General features: G+C 41.0%; 1 protein-coding gene across 1 annotated transcript in view; it reads left to right on the forward strand.

Moving 5' to 3' along the window:
* The window catches only part of LOC145341510 (very long-chain specific acyl-CoA dehydrogenase, mitochondrial-like), a 51756-nt gene extending 32515 nt beyond the window's left edge, over positions 1-19241 (forward strand). Inside the window, exons 10-19 of the mRNA XM_080186487.1 lie at positions 1325-1429; positions 3248-3334; positions 6248-6310; positions 6632-6733; positions 8336-8433; positions 10551-10623; positions 11468-11540; positions 13997-14069; positions 17271-17346; positions 19104-19241. Coding sequence (XP_080042613.1) covers positions 1325-1429; positions 3248-3334; positions 6248-6310; positions 6632-6733; positions 8336-8433; positions 10551-10623; positions 11468-11540; positions 13997-14069; positions 17271-17346; positions 19104-19241 — 888 coding nt within the window. The remainder of the gene's footprint in view (positions 1-1324; positions 1430-3247; positions 3335-6247; positions 6311-6631; positions 6734-8335; positions 8434-10550; positions 10624-11467; positions 11541-13996; positions 14070-17270; positions 17347-19103) is intronic.
* The last annotated feature ends 3203 nt before the right edge of the window (positions 19242-22444 follow it).

Below are 22444 nucleotides of genomic sequence, written 5' to 3' on the forward strand. Positions count from 1 at the left end.
TGGGTTTCCTGCATAGCCCAGGCTTCTTGCTGCCAATGATAAAATACCAGTGATGGCAGGATGAGGCCTTAAGTGATCACTACTTGACCACTTGAGCATAAAATCCAGCTTCAGAGCTCAATCAATCAATTTTTCAGTGTGCAGTTTGAACTTTTGAGTATCAGTGCTGGAAAGAAGTTGGAAGAACTCTCTAAAAGCTTCCAGTAGCTTGGAGTGTCCCAATCAAGGATACTCCATTGTACTGGATTCTAATATCCAGCACAATTCATACAGAGGAAGCAGGAGCGATGGATAATTCTGACAATAATGTATTCCCCCCCACCCCCCCGGCGTTTTGCTCCCCTCGTCAAGAACCAGTCTACCAGAGAATGGATGTAACTTCCACCTTCCCTAATTGCAGGGCCTAATCATTGGGATAGACACTGGGGAGTGATCCTTAATTCCCAAAAATGCATGGCTAGGGGTCATTGTAGAAGGTAAAATACAACAAAACCTGAAACAGGAATCTACTTGTCTCCAAGCTAAAATTCCAGGTCCTACTTCAATTTTCACCTCTGTCGTGCTTGGCCCACTGTCGACATGTTCCTGGTTTTCAGGAAATTTTGAGTCAGTAGATGATGTTGAGACGTTTCATGCATCAGGATCGGAGTCCATAGCATTTCAAATGGAATTCCATCAGGCACATCTTCACAGAATCACTACAGAGCAGAATGAGGCCATTTGGCCCATCGAGACTGCACTGACAATAATCCCACCCAGGCCCTATCCCTGTAACCCCATGCATTTACCCTGCTCTGACACTAAGGGTCAATTTAGCATAGCCAATCAACCTAACTCACACATCTTTACACTGTGGGAGGAAACTGGAGCACCCAGATTGGGATTGTGATCAGGGCAGACTCGATGGGCCAAATGGCTTCCTTCTGCACAGTAGGGATTCTCCGATTCTATGAAGTAGGTCGGTTCAAAATGCGCAAACTCCACGCAGTCACCTGAGGCCGAAATTGAACCTAGGTCCTTGGCACTGTGAGGCAACAGTGCTAACCACTGTGTCACCCCTTGTTTTAAGTTGATGAAACAAAGAACTTAAGCATAACAGATGTTGTGAGAAAGCAGAAAAGCTTACATAATATAATCGCAAATTGAATCAAGTTTTGCCGCAGTAGTGCTTTCACTCTACAATAGAGTAGAAAATCCAGTCTGATATGGACAGGAACCAAAATGGTATACTCCACTTGAAATGTTTTGTTTCTTTTTATCTTTAATGGTCAGAATTATTTAATCCTACACCCTTTTGCATTTTCTTTTGTAACTCTTTTAACAGGTAGACCATGCTGCTAATAGAACACAATTCGGTAGCAAGATTCATGAATATGGCCTCGTTCAAGAGAAAATTGCAGCAATGGCTATGCTACAGTATGTAACTGAGGTAAAAGTTCCATAAAGACATTTCTCTCAAAACCTCCTAGGTGGATCGTAATTGAGTCATACAGATTAGAAAGTCTGTGCTTTGATCAGCAGCTTGACTGATCTTGCTGATCTCAATCAGAATGGCAGCAGTCGCACTGGGAAAACTGGATCAGGTTCCTTCAGGCTATTTAGTGATTTTACCTGAGAGGGCCTGATGGAAGTTTTTACTGGACAAGCATCATAGGGACATAAGAATTGCTTGGGGGAAAAAGTAGGTCCACCTAACTTGCCATCTACCAACCTGGTAACCACAACATGAAAATAGAATTGTTAACTAATCACAGTCATTAATCTCTGTTAATTCATCTGTAACAGACTCCCTGTCGGCCTTTTGGCTAAGATTAAGTGTAGTATCGACATGCTGTACTTGACGTCATTAGGTTACATTTTAGCTTCATTTGAAGCAATTTTTAGAAGTGGCATCTCGGCCTTTTGGCTAAGATGCAAATGAGATGACACCTTGGAGGAGGAGCTATGCCTACTCCAATCAGCTTGGATCATGTAGACCAAGCCCAAGACAGGAGGTGAGAGCCCTGTTTTGTCAGCTTGGATCAGGGATGTCTCAACTTGTTGAGACTCTGAATTGGACTTGATTTGACTGAATTGGAATAAAAACAAGAAAAAAATCTGGAACAGACTCCAAGACATGGCATGTGAAATCTGAACGGTGGAGTGCCTTGGACTGGAATTTTCTGGCCGTTTATGCCAAATGGATCTTCCATTCGTGCCGATGACGAATTCCCGGTCTCATGGCAGCAGGGGTGCATTTAATGGGAAAGCCTTTTGACAACAGTGGGACCAGAAGATCCTGCCGCTGTGGTGATAAGGTGGGAAAGTGGAGTTGAGGATTATCATTTCAGATCAGTCATTATATGGCAAAGCAAACTCAATGGGCAAAATGGCCTGCTTCTACTCCTACGTCTTGTGATCTTATCCTATGAAGTGCTTCCTGAAATCCAAGTTCATCTTGTTCCTTATCATATCCCTAACAAAGTCCTTATATCATACCTTCAAAACAAGCTTATAAATTTGATTGGCAAAACCTCCCCTCTAATCTCCATAATTTCTGCAAAAATCGCAGATGCATCTTATCTAGCCTGTGATTTATTTACCCTCTGTTTGGACAACTATGTGACATGGAACAAAGAAAATTACATGTTGGGAGTAATGTGAAGTATGTCATGGCTGTCTGTGAAACTTGCCCCATCTGCTTCCCTCTCCAGATCAAGTAATTATCTATCAACTCCTTGATCATTTTGGAAGTTGCCGCTTTTTGTTATTGTGCATCGGCAGTCAATTGTGTTATCAAAGTATGGTGCACTTCAATTAAAATAAATTTAAAATGTGCATTTCAATCAAGAATAGTATGTCCTTTATCACAGTAGAGAAGTTGCAATTTACAATTGTGATCACTCTGGTACCTTGCCACAAAATGCCACAAAAGGTGTATGGTGCCACAGGGGTTAGCACTGGCCTCCTTCTGCACTGTTGGAAATCTATAAAGATTTTTAGCAATCTTGTGTGTCAGGAGGCATGACTTTATTGTATCAGTTACCAATTTGGCCCTTGTATTTTTTTCTCCATACATACAGTATTCGAGATGAGATCCGTCCCATTGAACTAACTTGATTTTATAAAAGTTTACATATTTTGTGGGCTTGACAAGAGTGAAGAGTCTACACTGAATGCATCATTCCAGTATAAGCTTTCATAAGTAACTGCAATGTAATTCATGGCATAATGCTTTCCTTACTGAAGCTCATGTGTATTTTTACAGTCAATGGCTTATATAGTCAGTGGTAATATGGATTCAGGCGCGAGTGAATTCCAGATTGAAGCTGCAATCAGCAAAGTCTTTGCTTCAGTGAGTATTGGCATTAAAAAATGCTGTTTTGATCGGATCTTGTTACAAAGTCTTAGTACTATATTGCTCCATAGCAAAACTTCCTTATTTGCTTCATCCAGCCTGAAGCTACATTCTAGAATATAACAAAACAAATCTTTTTTAAAATTCATTCATGGGACATGGACAATGCTGGCTGGTCAGCATTTTGATGATTGCCCTTGTTCAGAGAGCAGTTGAGAGTCAACCACATTGCTGTGGCTCTGGAGTCACATGTAGCCCAGACCAAATAAGGATGGCAGATTTTCTTTCACAAAGGACGTTAGTGAACCAGATGGGTTTTCCAACAGTCAAAAATGGTTTCATGGGCATTGGTAGATACTTAATTCCAGATTTTTAAAAAATTGAATTCAAATTCCACCATCTGTAGTGGCAGGATTCAAACTCGTGTCCCCAGAACATTAGCTGAGTTTCTGGATTAATAGTCTAGCGATAATACCCCTAGGCCATTGCCTCCCCATTTGACCTTACCAGAGCACACAGTGATGATAGGGTAATGGTTTGTGTTTGCAATTTGCCACACAGTGAGATTCTGTACTCAGCTACATCCCTGGGGAAGGGTGTTGACCAGGAATCAGAAATTTCCTCAAAGAAACAGATGAGTTGACTGGAGTGACTGCTGGTAGTTAAAGAACGGGGCTGCAATCCAACCTCTTAATATGTTGTAGTGAAATTTCACCTGAGAAAACAACGAACAAAATCTAAACGAGAAAGATGATTTGCTGATAGTACTCAAGACTTGTGCTCAAGAAGTAACCACATTGCAAGGCTAGCAGTTTCCTGTACAGTTATGACAGTAGCATCTCCCTGACAATGTAGTAAATTGCCCAGGTATGTTGCTGTCCATGTGGTACAGAACAAATTGGAATCTGACCAAATACCACCCCATCAGTCTACTCTCAGTTGTCAGCCAAGTGTCGAATGCTGTCAGTGACAATGTCATCAAGCGGCACTTACTCATCAATTACCTCTGCACCAAAGGTGAACAGCCTCAACAACAACTCCCCTCTGAACTTCATAACAGTCTTGGTTCAAATATGGACAAAAGAACTGAATTCCAGAGGTGAGGTGTGAGTGACTGCCCTGGATATTAAGGCACTCTTTGACTGAGTGTGGCATCAAACAATCCTTGCAAAACTAGAGTGAACAAGAATCAGGGGATAAATTTCCACTGTGTGGAGGCATTCCAAGTGCAAAGGAAGATAGTTATGGTTACTGGAGGTCAATCATCTCATCCTAGACATCTCTGCAGGTGTTCCTCAGAGCAATGTCTCCAGGCCCAACCATCTTCAACTGCTTCATCGATGGCCATCCCTCAGAGTGGCAATGTCACCTGATGATTGAGGTGTTCAGCTCTATTTTCAGCTTCTCAAAGAATAAAGCAATAAGACTGCGTCAGCATTCAGAACTTGGGCTAAGTAGCAAGCAACTTTTATGTACACAAATGCCAGGCAATGACAGTCTCCAACAAGAGAGAATTGAACCATTTTCACTTGATATCCAATGGCATTGCCATCACTGAACCCCTGAATATTAACATCCTGGGAGGTCATCCTGGATCGTAAACTTAACTGGTGGACCCACACAGGTGATACAGCAACAAGTATTCTATGGCAACGAACTCATCTTTTGATTCTGCAGTGCAGCCACTATCTAAAAAGTGTAAGTCAGGAATGGAATGGAATACTCTCCACTTGCCTGGATGAGTGCAGCTCCAATAGCTGTTCAGAAGCTGCACTCCATTCAATACATACTCACTTGATTGGCATCCCATCCACCTCTTTAAACATTCACTTCCTTCACCATTGGTGTACATTGGGAGCAATGTGTACCATATACCAAATGCACTTTCAATAACTCACCAAGGTTTCTTCAACAGCACTTTCCAAACCTTCTAGCACCTAGAAGGACAAGGGCAGCAGATAAATGGGAATATTACCATCTGCGAGTTTCCCTCTAAGTCATGCATTATCCTGACTTGGCACTGTCACTGAATCAAAATCTTGCAAATTGTTCCCTAACAGTGCTGTGGGTTAGAATCATAGAATCCTACAGTGCAGTAGGAGGCCATTTAGCCCATTGAGTCAGCACAGACCATAATCCCATCCAGGCACTATCCCTATAACCCCACGCATTTACCCTAGCTAGTGTCCCTGACAATTTAGGGGCAATTTAGCATGGTCAATCCACCTCCCCTGCACATCTTTGGACTGTGGGAGGAAACCGGAGCACCCAGAGAAAACCCATTCAGACATGAGGAGAAAGGGCAAACTCCAAACAGATAGTGACCCGAGCTAGGATTTGCACCCGGGTCTCAAACCCAGGTCCCTGGCGCTGTGAGGCAGCAGTGCTAACCACTGTGCCACCGTACCGCCCACGTACCTGCAACACATGGACTGCAATATTCAAGATGATGGCTCACTACTTTCTCAAGGGCAATTAAGGATGGGCAATAAATACTGGCATTGCCAGTGACATACAGATACTCTGAATGAAAAAAAAAGGCAAGCCTTATCATGAGAAATTTCAAGAGCTTGATTTTATTCTTTCCTGGATTGTAGGCATCACCAGCAAAGGATATTAGACTTTGGTTGGGGAGATTAACTATGGTGTTTGAGTTTAGCAGCATGTGATCAGTTTGCATATCTCATTTGGGACTTACTATGCTATTTCTCTGGCTCATTTCTAATGGCCTTACACTAGCAGAGTGCAAACCCTGATGAAATTATTGAAAGAAGCGCTGGCATATATCACAGAAAGGAAGTATCATTTTGAATGAAATATGTGATGAGTTAAATTAAATATTGAAAATAAATAACTAGTGAAAAATCTTCTGTCCTGAGATCCAGTCCATTCTTTTCATTTTCTCTGCAGGAGGCTGCCTGGTATGTTACTGATGAATGTATCCAGATCCTAGGAGGCATGGGATATATGCAGGTACTGTGGGTGAATATAATGGTTGTGGATACTATATGATCTATGTGTATGTGCTGAATAGAATGTTAAATGATACTGTAAGATGCGTGAATTTCCTGTTTTTGTGAAGGAACTGTGGAAGCTTTATGTAGCTATGGTAGGGAGCATGTGGTAGGTAACAATAACACTATTTGCAGAATTACTTGTTTTTGGCTTTCTGTAGGACACAAAATTAGATAAAAAAAACTAACAGAATCTATAAATAGTCTGCATGTGTATGCTCTGTACCCAGGCTGTCTGTTTATGTTACATACATATTTTAACTTCTTTGCCCTCCAATAGGAAACAGGTATAGAGAGAGTAATGAGAGATCTGCGCATCTTCCGTATTTTTGAGGGTACAAATGACATTCTTCGATTGTTTATTGCACTAACTGGTTTTCAAGTAAGTTGTGACTGCTAACTGACAAGGAATATAACTACATATCCATACAAAATAATGCAGAATGCACTTTAGTTCTCCGATCCATCCAGTATAGTACATGTCGATCTCTTGTGCACTTCCCCTTCTGAATGAATTTTTCTCATTGTTACTCTGCATCAAGCCACTGCATCATGTGCAAGAGCAGCTTGACTTATATTTACCTTGAATTTCTTTCCAAAACACATGCCCTTTTCTTACATCTATTGGCAAAATTAAAATCAGGAACTGGCCATATGTTGGATCATTACAAATATAAACTTGATTCTCCAATGAATCATAGAATCCCTACAGTGCAAAAAGAGGCCATTCAGCCCAGCGAGCTTGCACTGACAACAATCCCACTCAGTGCCCCATAACCCTACTCTTTACCCTATTAACACTGATTAGCACTAAGGGGCAATTTAACATGGTCAATCAACCTAACCCACACATATTTGAACTGTGGGAGGAAACTGGAACACTCGAAAGTAACCCACGCAGACACGGGGAGAATGTGCAAACTCCATACAGTCATCTGAGAGCGGAATTGAACCCGGGCCTCTGATGCTGTGAGGCAGCAGTGTTAATCAGTGTGCCACTGTGCTACCTGTGCATCATGTATTTATTACTGGATCAATGTTATTATGTTCCCCTCTCTCTGGAAGTTGCAATTAATGGTCCTTTTCTGTGTCTATTCAAAGAATAGTCTTTTCAATGTAGTTTCTCCATATTATTGTTCATGGGCTGGATATCTTCCTAGTCAGGATCAGTGAAAGAAAACTGATATCTGATCAGTCCCATACTCTTGATGGTTAAAATTGATTTCTGCCACTGATTAATCATATAACAAGCCATTGATTGAAAATACGCTGTCTTCTCAAAAAGGCAGGTAAGTAGATTGGGGAAAACACTAAAATCTTGCTGCACTTCCTGGTGAGTGAGAATTGGAGAACAAGCGGTCACTGCTGAAACATCTCAACACTCTTCAAAAGCCTTTGACAAAGCAATACTGCATTAGAATCGTAGAATCATAGAATCCCTATAAACCCACACAGGCCCGATTCCCATAACCCCACATATTCACCCTGCTAATTCCTCTGACACTAAGGGTCAATTTAGCATGGCCAATCTACCTAACCTGCACATCTTTGGACTGTGGGAGGAAACCGGAGCCCTGAGAGGAAACCCACGCAGACATGGGAAGAATGTGCAAACTCCACACAGGGAGTGACCCGAGCCCAGAATTGAACTTGGATCCCTAGCGCTGTGAGGCAGCAATGCTAACTGCTGTGTTACCGCGCTGCCCCTGTTGGCAGAAATCTGGCAACTAGCTTATTTATTACCCATATTATCAGCCAAGGAATGTGCAAACCCAACACAGCGGATCTCAAGAAGATGGAAAAGTTAACCTTTACTTTTAAACAATGCAACACTTTTCAAGCTGCCCTATTTCAAATTGCATTCTTATGGAAAGAGTACTGCCTACTGGCAGCGTGTGCAGTAGATTGATGAGTGGTATCAGTGAATTTGGAATGAAATGTGCTCACTGATTTTTCTAAATGTTTCTAAATGCCGGTGTAACAGAAAACTGGAGATTACTTTAAGAGGCTGCAGACGGTTATGAAGAATCCGTTCAGTGATCCTGGAACACTAATGGAGCAAATCTTCAAAAGAGCTAAGCGGTATTGTGAGTTCTGTTGAGTAACCCAATAATTCAAAGACTTTAAATCCCCAACTGCAAAATCCAAGGTCAAATTATTGACCTTGCTGGTATTTGAATTTAATTGTTCTGAAAATGTAATTTTTGTTAGTGTTGACTGTTTGCTGGTGGAGTTATTAGATTCTCTATTGTTGAGATGGTTATTGCCTGGAACTTGTGTGGCACAAATGTTACGCACATTCACATTTCACCTGTGACTGTGCGTAACATTTGTGCCACACATTCTGAACTTTGGTGCATTCTCCAAAGTGGATATTCTCCCTTCACCTTGTATTTGGTTTGAAGGGAAAAAAAGAGCAATTTATTTCATTCCCTGTGTCGATCTCAGTGTCAACTCCTATAGTTTTATAAAATAACAAATTCTCATTGAGTTGAGTTCATATATGTGTTTGTTTAACTTTCCATTCCTACTGATAATAGATAAGTAAAATGTAATCATTTATACATCTGACATGCATGTCTCAGTGCCAGTTCTTATATTCAATATAATGCCTGACCTTCAGACTGCCTGTATTCAGTTACTCATTTTATTCACCAGGAGTCACCCTTTTCTGGCTATGTGTTTTCTTGCAGTAAGGCCACTTTGTATAACGCTCCTGCAACTTGTGGGATAGTTGTACCAACGGTGGAACTGTTTGTGTGATATCCCTGTTAATGAATTAATTTTGTGAGGACAGATTCTTAACTAACTTCTTTTTTAAACAATCCACCAGTGAAGGATCAAATAGTCATTATTACAATTTTTGGAAAATCTTCCTAATCTATATAATAAACTTGTTGCTTCTGTTTGTCAATTGGAGGAATCAGTTTGATTTATAATATAATCACAGTTTTAGTAACTTAATGCTAACTAAATGACAAGTAGCAGATTAATGCCATTAGGTTTCTTGGCTTCCTGTGTGTACCTATGAGGCAAATCAAGATTTACCATTAAATCTTCCATCAATCTGAAGCTCACTGGCAGAAAATGTTTTATTTTAAATACCTTATACATCCAGTTCCTAATCAAGTGTTGGCACCTTAAGAATAATTGAACATTTTAAGTTCCATTATGTTAAACTGCATTGAGAGGTGCCACCAATAAAACTTAGAATCATCGAATCTCTGCAGTGCAGAAGGAGGCCATTCTGCCGATGGAGTCCGCACTGACTCTCCAACAGAGCATCCTACCCAGGTCCTATCCCGTAACCCTCACTAATCAGCCTATCCCACGCACCATGGGATACTAAAGGGAAATCAGTATGGCCAGTCCACCAAACCTGCACATCTTTGGACTGTGGGAGGAAACCTGAGCACGTGAAGGAAACCCACGCAGACACAGGGAGAATGTGCAAACTCCACACAGACAGTCACCCAAGGCTGGAATTGAACCCTAGTCCCTGTCATTGTGTAGCAGCAGTGCTAATCACTTTTTTTAAAATTTAAAGTTGTTAAGTTTATTTATTAGTGTCACAAGAAGGCTTACATTAACACTGCAATGAAGTTACTGTGAAAATCGCCACATTCCGATGCCTGTTTGGGTACACTGAGGGAGAATTTAGCTTGGCCAGTGCACCTAACCAGCATGTCTTTCAGACTGTGGGGGGAAACTGGAGCACCAGAAGAAACCCTCGCAGACACGGGGAGGACGTGCAGACTCTGCACAGTGACCCAAGCCGGGAATCAAACCTGGGTCCCTGGCACTGTGAGGCAGCAGTGCTAACCACCGTGCCACCCTTGGTTTACACAACTTGTGACAGAAATGGAGGATAGAAGAAAGGCAGTTGGATGTCAGCAATGGTGTTTAATGACTGCTGTCAGATATTTCCTCACATTTGTTGGTGCAACCACTGTGTAAAAGAAGCAGAATGGCTTTGCCAATAGAAAGCAGAAATTCCCAATTGCCACGAATTACATCCCAAATGCAACTCTGAAAACAATTTTGTTTGCTGTATTTCGCAATAATTATTAAGGGTTAATTTTCTTGCTCATAACAATAGAGTAAAAACAGGAAGCATCGGTGTCTCATCTGCAGCATGCAGGAGTTATCTTTTTTTCTTTGTTGTTACAGTGTTTTAATCTCTTCCATCTATTCCACAGAAAACTGGGCATGCCCACTGGTCTATCGCTAAGGAATGTAGCACATGCAGATCTGGCTGCGAGTGGGGATTTGGTAATGATTTTTAATTATACACTGAATAATATTACTTCAATATAGTAATAATAATAATATTACTGACATCCCAGATGCAACTCTGAAAACAATTTTGTATTGTGCTGTATTACTTGGAGGCAGGCAAGACATATGGTGGGATTTTCCGCTCATACCCCCACCCCGTCCCTCCAGCGGCATGTTTTCCTGCTGCAGAGGCAATCCACCATTGGCTGTTGGTGGGATTTTCAGGATTGCCGATGTCTATGACATTTTGCATGGTTCACTGTCAGGAGATCCATTACTGGAGATTGCCTTTGGTGGGACTGGAAGATCTTGCCAATGGGATGGTCTGGAAAATCCCGCCCATATGCAAATCAAATGTCTGCTTTAAAATAACACAGGTAACGATTTGATACAGATGCTTAACATGTTTCCACCAAGTGAGTGCAGATTGAAAGTCTGAGTTGGTGGCAATAATTCTCTGACCTCGCCCGTGACTGGGATCCTCCGGTCCTGCTGCAATTAATGGAGTTTTGGCTGAATGTCATATTTTCTGTTCTCGTGGCAGTGATGGTGGGTTGAAAGAGATCAGAGAATTTCGGCCTGTGCACTTCGAGTCATAAAAAGTAATAAAAAGCATATAACACAAGCATTTTGTGACTTCAAGCAATGGAATTCTGCTTCTATAACAAGTGTAAGCTATCTTTTACCTAAGCTGGATTTTGTGATGCTAATTCTGACTCTGTCAGCTGGGAATGATGTGTTTCCCAGCACTAAATTCACCTCCCTTTTTGAACTCCCCATCCCCCCACCCCATTTAAACAAGTTTCAAAAAGCTAACAAGGGTCTTTATGTTTGATAGGTGGTGAAAGCTGTTGAACACTTTGGAGCATCCATCGAAGATCTGCTATTGAAATACAGAAAGGAAATAATAAGTATGTGCGTTGCTGCTTATGTAATGCAAAAATAAGTAAGGGATGGAATCTGATGGAATTCAAGGGGCACAATCTTATCGCCCATACAAGCCATGCTCCCGGTGAAGCGAAGATGGAGATTTGGTGACAAGCCAACTCTCTGTTCACTGCAGCAGAATGGGAAAATCCTGCTGGCGTAAACGTTTGAAAAATTCCAGCCAAGATATCCATCTGTGAGAGATGCATCATGGATTTGGTCATTGTAGAAAGCAGTTTACAGAAGTGTTAATGCATTGTGACTTATTCATTGTCGAACCTGCACTGTCTGATTTTTCTGGTTGACAGCAGCAGGGTTCCTTTGGCAGTGGAATCCTGCAGCCTTTATAGCTCCTGCCCAGCTCTTACTGTGTCCCATGAAGGATCAGCCAACTCTACATCTCCCCACAGATGGAGGCTGGATTGCTGTTTCTGTTTCTGTTTCAGTATATTTACCATGCCTTTTAGAGGGAGGAGATGGCTGCCCTACTGCAACAAATTGTAATCGTTTACATGCTAATAGGCTTTTAAACAAGTAAGAAACCAGATCATTGGCATAATCTGTCATAACAGCCTCTAAACTGTTTTATTCGCTCTTGAATCAATGGACATCTGCAGAGTTGAAATCATCACAATTTTTGAAACCCAGCCAAGCATTCATAATGGCTACAACTGTCATGACAAAAGCTTCCTGTATATTGCCTGAAACTGACAGAACAGAATAGTGTCCAATTTCCATTTCAGAACAAGAGTGCCATTTAATCAATGGAGGGAAGCAGGCACAGAGATTGTGTTCAACTTTCAAAAGCCGTTTTTTTACATATCTGTAGCTGTTAAACATGATAGCAGAGGCTGACAGGACACTTCTTCTTCCTTCACTTCTTAATGCATCATGTCACTTTTCACAATCAGAAAAGTACTATAAGGCATTACAACAATTATACAATGCTGATCAATGTAAGTGTCAACTTCCCTTTGCAGGACTGATCCCTATAATGAATTGCTCCATAACAAGCATGTTTTCATGATAGCACAGAAGATGACCATGACATTTGAAGGTGTCAGAACATTTGGCACCTACTTTTCAGAAAAGCCTCGACTCCTCAGCAGGCTTTCCCCTGTGTTCACAAACTTTCAATTTTCTTAGGGCTTCCAAAACACCCACCATCACATAGCAGTTATGTGTGGGAGGAAACACAATTTTACTGTGCTTCTTACAATGGGGACACGAGCCTTAGAAGAGATGTGTGTGCGAGTTTCACCCAAGGCCTTTCTAAACCGCCTAAAAGACACCCGAAAATGGTAACATGGTGAAGGAAAATTGTGTTGCCAGTAAAAAAATCTAAGTTTAACGTTTCACACCCAATTCGCATCTGTATCGGGGAGATGGAAGTCTGGCTCCAGCTGTGCATGAACAGCAGCAACAATCCGTCTACCTCTGTTCTCTTTTAAAAGGTTATTTATATTTGACAAACTCCCAACCCCATGCCCTTTATATATTCAAGGCTGACATTGAAAAATCAGGAATCAAAGGTGGGTGAGTGCTAATAAACCACCATCTAAATGGACACACGATTAGAAAATCCACTGATTGCATTGTAGGAATTGATGGTATGGGGGAGGGGACATTCCTAAACTGCTGCCCTCTATCTTACCTCAAAATCAAAACAGGAAAATGTGGAAAATCAGGTTGAATAATCCTTCTTTTGTTTAATTATATTTATTTGCTCTGTATAAGGCAACTTCAGTTCTTCACACCCTCCTGAACTATTAAAGTATCAATTTACTGTATATGGAATTGTAAAGGTGTACTCACACTTTATATCTATGCTGTAGAGAACAATATCTTGTTACAGTGCCCTTGCAGAATTAGGGATTTTTAAGAAAGTAGACTTCGTAGTATGTATTCCTTAATGATTATTTAGCTGTGTTTCTGATTTTCAGCAGTCCTATAAGACGTGCAATCAGGAATATTGTGCTGGCCTGTCCTCCACCTCGGATGTTACTCTTATCAGCAACATTTCCATTTGTCTTTGAATTCTCTCTTAACTGTAAGGAACATTCCTGCAACTCAGGGGTGTCCAACCTTTTTGCCCTTGTGGCGTGCATGGCCTGGAGTCCCTGGTTCCTCCTATGAAGTTAAATTTGCGTTAATCTGCATACCTCTCAAGCTGAACTGTTCCGGTTTAAGGTGCTGATATACTCATCACTGACACTATCGCACTGAAAATAGCCCTTTGCCGTCTCTGAGTCCCCAAAATTCAAACAGCACAAGCCAGCCTCTAAAGCCAATATAAACGCACAAAAGATGGAGTTGCTTGAACTTCAGGGGCCAGGCTGCCAAGTCTTGGGGACTGTATGGTGTCAAGAGCTGTTGTAGGGATATCTTGCTGTCAGTCTCTACAAACAGGAGTCTGCACTAACTTTTTGTTGTTTTTCAGATCAACAGTTTTTATTGAAGAGAGTTGCTGATGCAGCCATCGATATTTTCGCTATGACAGTGACCATCTCCAGGTAAACTCCTGAAGTACAATTTGCTGCCTCACCGTATACCTCACCAGATCACTGTTTATCACCGCATTCCAAAAATGGCCCGTGTTACTCATTATAAGTTCTATCTCTTTGATATGAGATACATTGGGGCGAGTTTTACTATCCTTGCTGCCATGGAAATCAGAGCGGGCAAGGGACGGAACATTGAAAGGTCTGATGACCTTGAGTGGGATTTTCCGGTTTCAGGGTGAGCGAGGCTGGAAAATGTATTTATTAAGTAAGGCTTACACTAACACTGCAATGAAGTTACTATGAGAATCCCCTGGTCGCCACACTCCTGCATCTGTTTAGGTACACCAAGGGAGAATTTATCATGGCCAATGCATCTAATCAGCACGTCTTTGGACTCTCACCCATTATTTTATTCTGTGTGTTACAGAACTCATATATTCTAAGTCCTTGGACCAGAAATTCTTCAGTCAAAACTTTTAGTGACTTGGAAGGCTGTAAAAACTATACCATGACATTCTGCAGACCTGCTGGTTTCATTGGCAGATATGGGATGCTAGTTAGAAATAGCAATCTCAAAATTGGTCTTCTCAGTCTCTTTTTTGAGTGCTACTTGGACTACCAAGCAGGAAATGTGTGCAGATTTGTGGCAGTAATTTTGCTGCCTACCATGTTGGTTAGGGTAACAAAATATGTGCCCTTTATCCACGCCTGAAAAACGAGTCAGGCCCTTCTCAAATGAAAATAAAATATGTAACTACTTTTTGAGGCTCCGTTTCCAACATTGGTTTGTCCTGAAACAGCCACACCTAATGTCTACTGTGCACAGGCATTGAGCCATTGGAATCACTTTAAGGCATGAGTAATGAGGCAATTAACTTAGCTGAATGTGGAGCTGGGAGGAGTAACAGTACTACTCCCAGCTTTGCATTAAAGGGACTAATCCCTGTCACTCTCCCCCCACACCCTATCCCCTCCGTCTTCCTCCACTCCCTACCCCACGAACAACATCACTGCTACTGCACTTCCCCATCTTCCCTAATCCCAGGCTCAAGCCCCAAACTTTGTCCCACCTCCTGAACTCTGAACTTGAAACTCAAGCCCTGCCATTGCTTGCTTTGAAAATAGACCAAAATAGAATTTCACACCCTTTTGGAAGAGTCAAAGAATATCTTCTGATGCTTAATTTGATTTCTGGGTACATGGGCTCTTTTTCGATAATGAAATTATAATACTGAATGTAAGGGAATTTTCTTGGGACATCCCACTGGGGAATCTTGTATTTAGCCAAACCCAGCTAATAAAAGACTTGCAAAAGACAGTATGCAGTTAAAAAATATTTGGAGAAAGATGGTCAGAGGATTCTAACCTCTCTCTGATGTTACATCACATGAGCACAACACATCTAAAGATTTGATCCTCCCACCCAACCACTCATCCAAGCTGGATGGTCCAATTACATTAATACACTTCATTTACCTTGTCCAATAGCATTCTACCTTCTAGTAGAATTAGGAATTAATTGGTCAACTGAACCCAGAGATTCCACCACCCCCCCCCCCCGCCCCCCATTGTCTAGTGACCTTTAACTATGTAAATCCAGTAGGATCACTCCTAACACCAGCAGTCCTGGGAACGAAAAGGGAGTCACCTTTCTTGTCTGTTTCCTGTCCCCTTACCAATGGAGGCTGAATAAGCCTATTCATTGCAGCTAGAAGCTGAATCTTTCCAATGATGTCAAAAAGCCCTGGGAGCTTGTCGCTGCCTGGCCTGCCCCTGATAATAGGGTATATGCTTTGTGCTTCATTGTTCCAAAAGAATGTTGTTTGTCTAATTAAATTTATTTCCCATTATGCCAAGGGTAAATTGCTCGGTGGCCAAAGCTCACAAAATACAAAAATGCAATTTATATCAATAATGCATATTCAAAAATGACTTTATATGTGTGCTTATACAGACAATGCCTTTGTATAGTATGTAAGTGAGGCACATTGTGATATCTTTGATGTGTATAAGGCACACTGTGGTCATTATTTTAATCTAATTACTTTGTTTTAATAGCCCCGGAAAGCAGGGTTTCTGTATCCCCTGCTACACTCAATAACACATAATGTATATTGCTAACAAATTGAACAATAAAATGTGTTATGGAGAATATGGTACAATGTATTCTATTCTGTGGAGATTCTGTGCTATGTTATGATGTATCGTGAACCCATCTGGTTCACTAATTTCCTTTAGTAAAGAAAATTTGTCATCCTTACCTGGTCTAGCCTATGTGATTCCAGATCCAAAAGCAATGTGGTTGACTTTTATATGCTCTCAGGGATGGGCAATAAATGTTAGCCCAGCCAGCAATGCCCACATCTCAAGAATGGATAAAAAAGATACAGAGCCTCAATATATCCTTGATCATGAGAGGCTACCTAAGAAGAGAGAGATTAGAAAGTGTACAATGAACATGATTTTGATGATGGACATAATATACTTTAGAGCTAAATAAAATTATACAGCATAAACACCATAATAAAGAGGTCTTATGATGCAGTAGATATGATCCATGCTTCTGAACCAGAAGCTTTGAATTCAAGGCCCACCCCAAGACTTGCAGCAAGACCTCCCTACTTGTATATTCCAACCCCCTTGAAATAAGGGCCAACATTCCATTAGCCTTCCTGATTACTTGCTGCACCTATGTGCTAGCTTTCTGTGTTTCGTGCACAAGTACCTCCAGATCCCTTTGTGTCGCAGCTTTCTGCAGTTTTTCTCCATTTAAATAATACTCTGTTCTTTTGTTCTCCCTTTCAAATCAACAACTTCACATTCCCCCACATTATACATTATACTCAATTTGCTAACTTTTTAATCACTTACTTAACCTATCAGTATCTCTTTGTAAACTGTTTGTATCCCTCTTGCAACTTGCCTTTCTGTCTATTTTTGTGGCATGTGCGAATTTGGCTACAATATATTTGCTCCCTTCCTCCAAGTCATTAATATATGTTATAAGCAGTTGTGTCCCTGTGGAACCTCACTGGTTACAGGGTGCCAACCTGAAAAAGAATCCCTTATCCCCATTTGCTGTTTTCTGCTCATTGGCCAATTCTCTATCCATGTCAATACACTACTTCAGCTGGAATGTTATCCTCTCAAAACGTAATTTAATTTTGGTAACTTATAATGAAGCATATTCACTCTCCTCTTGTATTCTAGGGCATCTCGCGCTCTCAACAAAGGACTCCCATCAGCTCAACACGAGAAAGTTCTCTGTGAAACCTGGTGCCTTGAGGTGTGATTCCTGTGCCTTTTTTACTGAGGGAAGCTCCATTTTATCAAATGTTTGATGCTAATTGTGTTAAGCAGGGGTTGTTGTTATGAAGGTTGAGAAGTTTGTCTAGCTCTTTATTGATCTATGTCCCTGCCTGAATGGGCAAGGGGTGAGATCAATATTTCATTAAAATTGATGAACTGCAATTGCTACTCATGCTACTCATGATCAACTTATTGAATGCGTGGGGCCTAATATTGATTTGTTTATACTATTTAGAAGAGAAGTACAGGCAACTTAAATTCTGTTGTTAACATTGAAAATGGCACGGACGGCTAATATTGTTAGGACCCCCAGATTCTCAAATGAAGAAGAGGTATATAAGAGGAGGGAGGTCCCACCAAATGATGATGGTGGTCTGGGACAGGACGTGGAGCAGAAGAGTCTCCAGGCAAATATCCTGGCAAGTGGTGGGTGACCAGGCCAGTGGATGTCAGGAACATTATAATGCAAAAACTAACTGAAATATTGGAAAGAGATTTCATGGCCTGTCCGGGACCTAAGATAGAAATCCAAAATCTTCTAATTCATTGCTTTAAAGAATGAACTTTTCAGGATTGCTATTCCAATGGCACCGAAAGTAACAATTGCACTGAACTCCTACTATGCTGACGGGTTTCTGCAGCCCTCCTCATGGTTGTTGTAAGTGCCCCATTTGGGACACATAGCCACCTATAGGTGTCAGTCTTTGCTCAGTAACAGCACTTTTACTTTTGACTTGGATATGGATTTGAGCCTTTTTCCAGACATTTGAGTGCATAATCTATGTTTTCACTCCAGCCATCTCAAGACTTTTGAGAACTAAAGATACCTAGCACAGTTTTTGAGAACTAAAGAATTAAAAGTGTTAACCCTCATATTCTGACAACCAACAGCGAGAGAGAAATGGGGAAAGTTAAAAATTTACATTTATTTTAGCCTGATAGATGTAGATATAGGTGTGTTATCTAGATGTACATTTCCCCAAGATCGGGTAGAGTGAAATATCAGTCAAACGTAACTAATAGTGCAGATCGTGAATTAGCCCAGCAGCAGAGGATGCTCGAGAATTGTTACGAGCAGGTTCACCACTCTGACATCTCAGGGGGCTAACATTATCATCCTCAAAGAAGGTGAGACAATCAACTCCACTATACCAACATTTAAGGATAAGATTGTATTGAGAAGTTGCCTTTTATATCAGTCACCATGTTGACTTGGCCGTTCTTTCATTGTTGCTGGGTCAAAATTCTGGAACTCCCTCCCTAACAGCACTATGGGTATACCTACACCACATGGACTGCAGCGATTCAAGAAGACAGCTCATCACCATCTTCTCAGAGGCAATTAGAGATGCGCAATAAATGTTAGCCTAACTGGTGTTGCCCATATCCCGAAGATTAATAAAAAATAAGTCTGGAAAGACTCTGAGAAAGTAGATGTTAATATACTCTATAAAACAATATTACAACAAGTACATTCCAATTATTGTTCCTTTGTATATGCTAATGTCAATTAAAGCTTTGATTAACAACATACTATAATTTATTCCTTCATTCATAAAAAAATCCAGTAACACATTTCTTACTTGATGGATACATGGTCACCGTTATAAACTGTCTCCAGGGATTCCACTTTGCTACACATTCAAAGTGATTCTCATTGCACGTTCTGGTTGACTTGAATGCAGTCTAGAAAATGCATGCAGTGTTTTATCTAATTTTCTGTCTTTATTTCAGGCATTTGCTCGTGTAACTAGCAATCTGAATGCACTAAAATCTGAATCCAGTATGAAGGTCATCAGCAACATGAAGGCTATATCAAAAGAGCTTGTAGCCAAAGGTGGAGTCGTTGCAAACCATCCGCTTGGATTCTAACCTATGGACAACTTTTTTTTTAAAGCAATTGGATTCTTGGTGCAACTTATAATAAATACATGCTGAACCCTCTTATGGAAGACCCATACATGTGGTGATCAGTCACACAAATATTCGAAAGTTTCCTCTTGCAAAATATAGAATCCTACGGTGCAGAAGGAGGCCATTCAGCCCATTGAGCACTGACCATTCAGAACCAATCACAACCCCACCCAGGCCCTATCCTCATAACCTCTTGCATTTACCTTAGCTAGACTCCCTGACACTGAGGGGCAATTTACCATGGCCAATTCACCTAACCCGCATACCTTTAGACTCTTGGGAGGAAACTGGAACACCCAGAGGAAACCTACGCAGACAGGGGTAGAATGTGCAAACTCCACACAGACAATGACCCAAGCCAGGAATCGAACCCAAGTCCCTGGAGCTGTGAGGCAGCAGCGTCAACCAGTGTGACACCATGCCACCCAAATTAAGCCTCTAATACCTGTGAATTCACAGGTCTTTTTTGTTTATTTTCTTTAAGAGCACGTAGTCTTCCTTTCCTGAAATTCCTGTTCATTTCAAGATCTGCATTATGGGAAAGAAGAGCCGGCTGACAAATTGGTTGCGGATTTCGTATCCCTGGAGAATCACAACGGCAATTGACAATGATTGAGGTTATTTATTAAGGACTTAGTGTGTTAGAGATCAGAAAAATTGTAACAATGCTAGTTCACTTTTAAGGATTTTGGCAAATTTGAATCTTGGCATTTTGTCCATAGTAGTTGTTGATGTTAGAGCGTTAGGGGTGACGGATGGGTGAAAGTCAGATGGCAAAGTTAAATTCAGAATGTTGGCCAGATACAGTGATCAATATCAGTATCATACTAGTCTTTAATTAGTTACAAACCACGTGGAGCCTGCTTTAACAGCTTCTGACACCATCCAGGCCCCTTGAGTATATTATAGACCCATCTGTTATTCTTTATACAGCAGAGCATTAACATGCTGTTAAGGCAACAATAAGCATGTTTTGACAAGTTCAGCCGCCTTGTGATCAGGAGGTTCACAAATACATTTAATGAGACCCAAGGGACCAAATTTAACATGGTAATTGTGTTCTGAAAGGAATATTCTACTCACTGACTTACCATTATCTATGTTTCTGTGTCAGATGTTTATGATACCATTTGATATTTCACACAGTGTTGGATAGGACACCCTCCCAGTTAGTGACCACAACCACTTTGGCCTTAGCAACCATTTGATATCAAATCATAATGCCATATGATTGCTATAGGTTACAATTAGACAGGAGTTGAGAAGAGTGATTCTTTACTGTGGCCATTCCTTTCCCACTATCTTCTATTCCAATTTGCTCTTTTCAGCAAGCAGGAACGGCATTTACCTGAAACTGTCAGGTTCCTGTAATTAAGCAGATCAGGCACTGTAATGTCATGCTGTTTCAGGAAAGGCAGATGCATCAGTGCCAGAAGAGGAGTTGGGAGCCAAAAGAGGCCCAAACAGAACAGGACAGCCTTTTGCCACAAACATTTCATTCCTGACTGCTACCCCACTTGCTAGCTCCTGCTTGTTTTGGATGGGCGACTGACTGGAAAATGCAGACGAGGACTGAGAGTTAAAATTGCTTGTGTTTCACACTGCCAAAATCTGGACAGCTCTGGACAGTTTGTTCAATTCTCACCTTCAGTTAAAATCAGTATTGAATTTATCTTGTTTTAATTTTTTTCCATAATTTTAGCTAGTGGTTAAAAAAAAGGCAACATCATCTTTATTGAAAACCGGTGACTAAAGACTACTAAAGAGATTTCTTCTTAAAATATTTTCTCTTATATAAAAGGACTACAAATTAAGTAGTAGCTATTAGAGAAATGTATTCTACAAATAAGTTCCAATTTAATTGTGGATTATAACGTCATTATGATAAATCTACTTGGCAGAGAGAATGGGGAAGAATGATGTTCTGTTTTTAAGCATTAGACTTGACTCAATGATTGCATGCTTGCAACAGTGTAGTCTAACAGTGGTAGGTTTAAGCCCCACTGCAGTCTTTGAGCATAGAATCACTAATGCAATGAGGGAATGCTGCATTGTTGGGGGGTGATTTCTTTTGGATGGGATATCAGAGGGCCCTGTCTGCCCTCTCAGGTGGGAATAAAAGAGCCCATGTCACAATTGAAAGAAGAGTGTGGGAGCTCTCTGGGTGGCCTCTCCAACTTTGATCCTTCTAACGTCTAAAACAGATGATCTGATCATTTACTCAATTGCTGTTTTTGAGATCTTGTTTAGTGTGGTTTTTGGTTGTCAGGTTTTGCTACAGTGCTACAATGGTGGCACTTTGAAAGCACTTCAGTAGCTGTGAATCACTTTGAGCCATTTCGAAATTGTGGAGGACACTGTTGCTGGAATTTTACTGCCTTGCCCGCCCGAGGCCCATAAGATCCTACCCGAGGCCAATGGAGAATGCCGTTCTGTAACGGTAAAACGCCGGACTGCAACTTTCCTAGTTGGGATCTGAGGAGTTTGAGTTCATGAGCCATATTTTAGCGATTGGCTGATCTAACAATCCCTGGATTGAAAAAAAGAAGTGACTTTTATTCAAAGAGAAAGACGACATTTATTTGATGGTGGGGCACAAGTTGAGACAGAAACTGTGTTGCAATGACTAACTGCCTTAGTTCTTCTGTTTTGACATACATTGGAGGGGCATCGCAATTTTGTTTATTTTTCATTCTTTCATGGGTTGTGGATATGGTCAGCATTTGTTGGCCATCCCTAATTGAATGGGGTGGCTTACAAGGCCATCTCAGAGCGCAGTGAACAGTCAGCTACTGTATCACACAAGTGACACGGTGATGGAAAACGGCTGTTGAATCAAAATATCCGCCTCCTGTGTAGCGTGATCTTACTGTTTGCCTGATGGGTGCTGTTTTTCAGATGCCTCTTTATATTAACACCTGCTTATGTTCAGGAAGAAAATATCAAATCAGAATCATGTGGTGAATCTGGCTTCAACTGGACCTGTGTTTTATACAAAAAAAGCAAAACATGTGTTGCTTTCAAGTTCCATGTTTGTAGAAAATATGCTAAAGGGTTATAGACTGGAAGTGAAGATTGACTAGTGAAAGTATAAAGGAAACAAGTTCTTTCAGCATGTGATGCCTTTCATTCTGAGTTGGGAACAGGTATTAACTTCCCTG

The sequence above is a fragment of the Carcharhinus amblyrhynchos genome, chromosome 3, assembly GCF_965287045.1.
Source record: "Carcharhinus amblyrhynchos chromosome 3, sCarAmb.v2.hapA, whole genome shotgun sequence".
NCBI classification, from domain to species: Eukaryota; Metazoa; Chordata; class Chondrichthyes; order Carcharhiniformes; family Carcharhinidae; genus Carcharhinus; species Carcharhinus amblyrhynchos.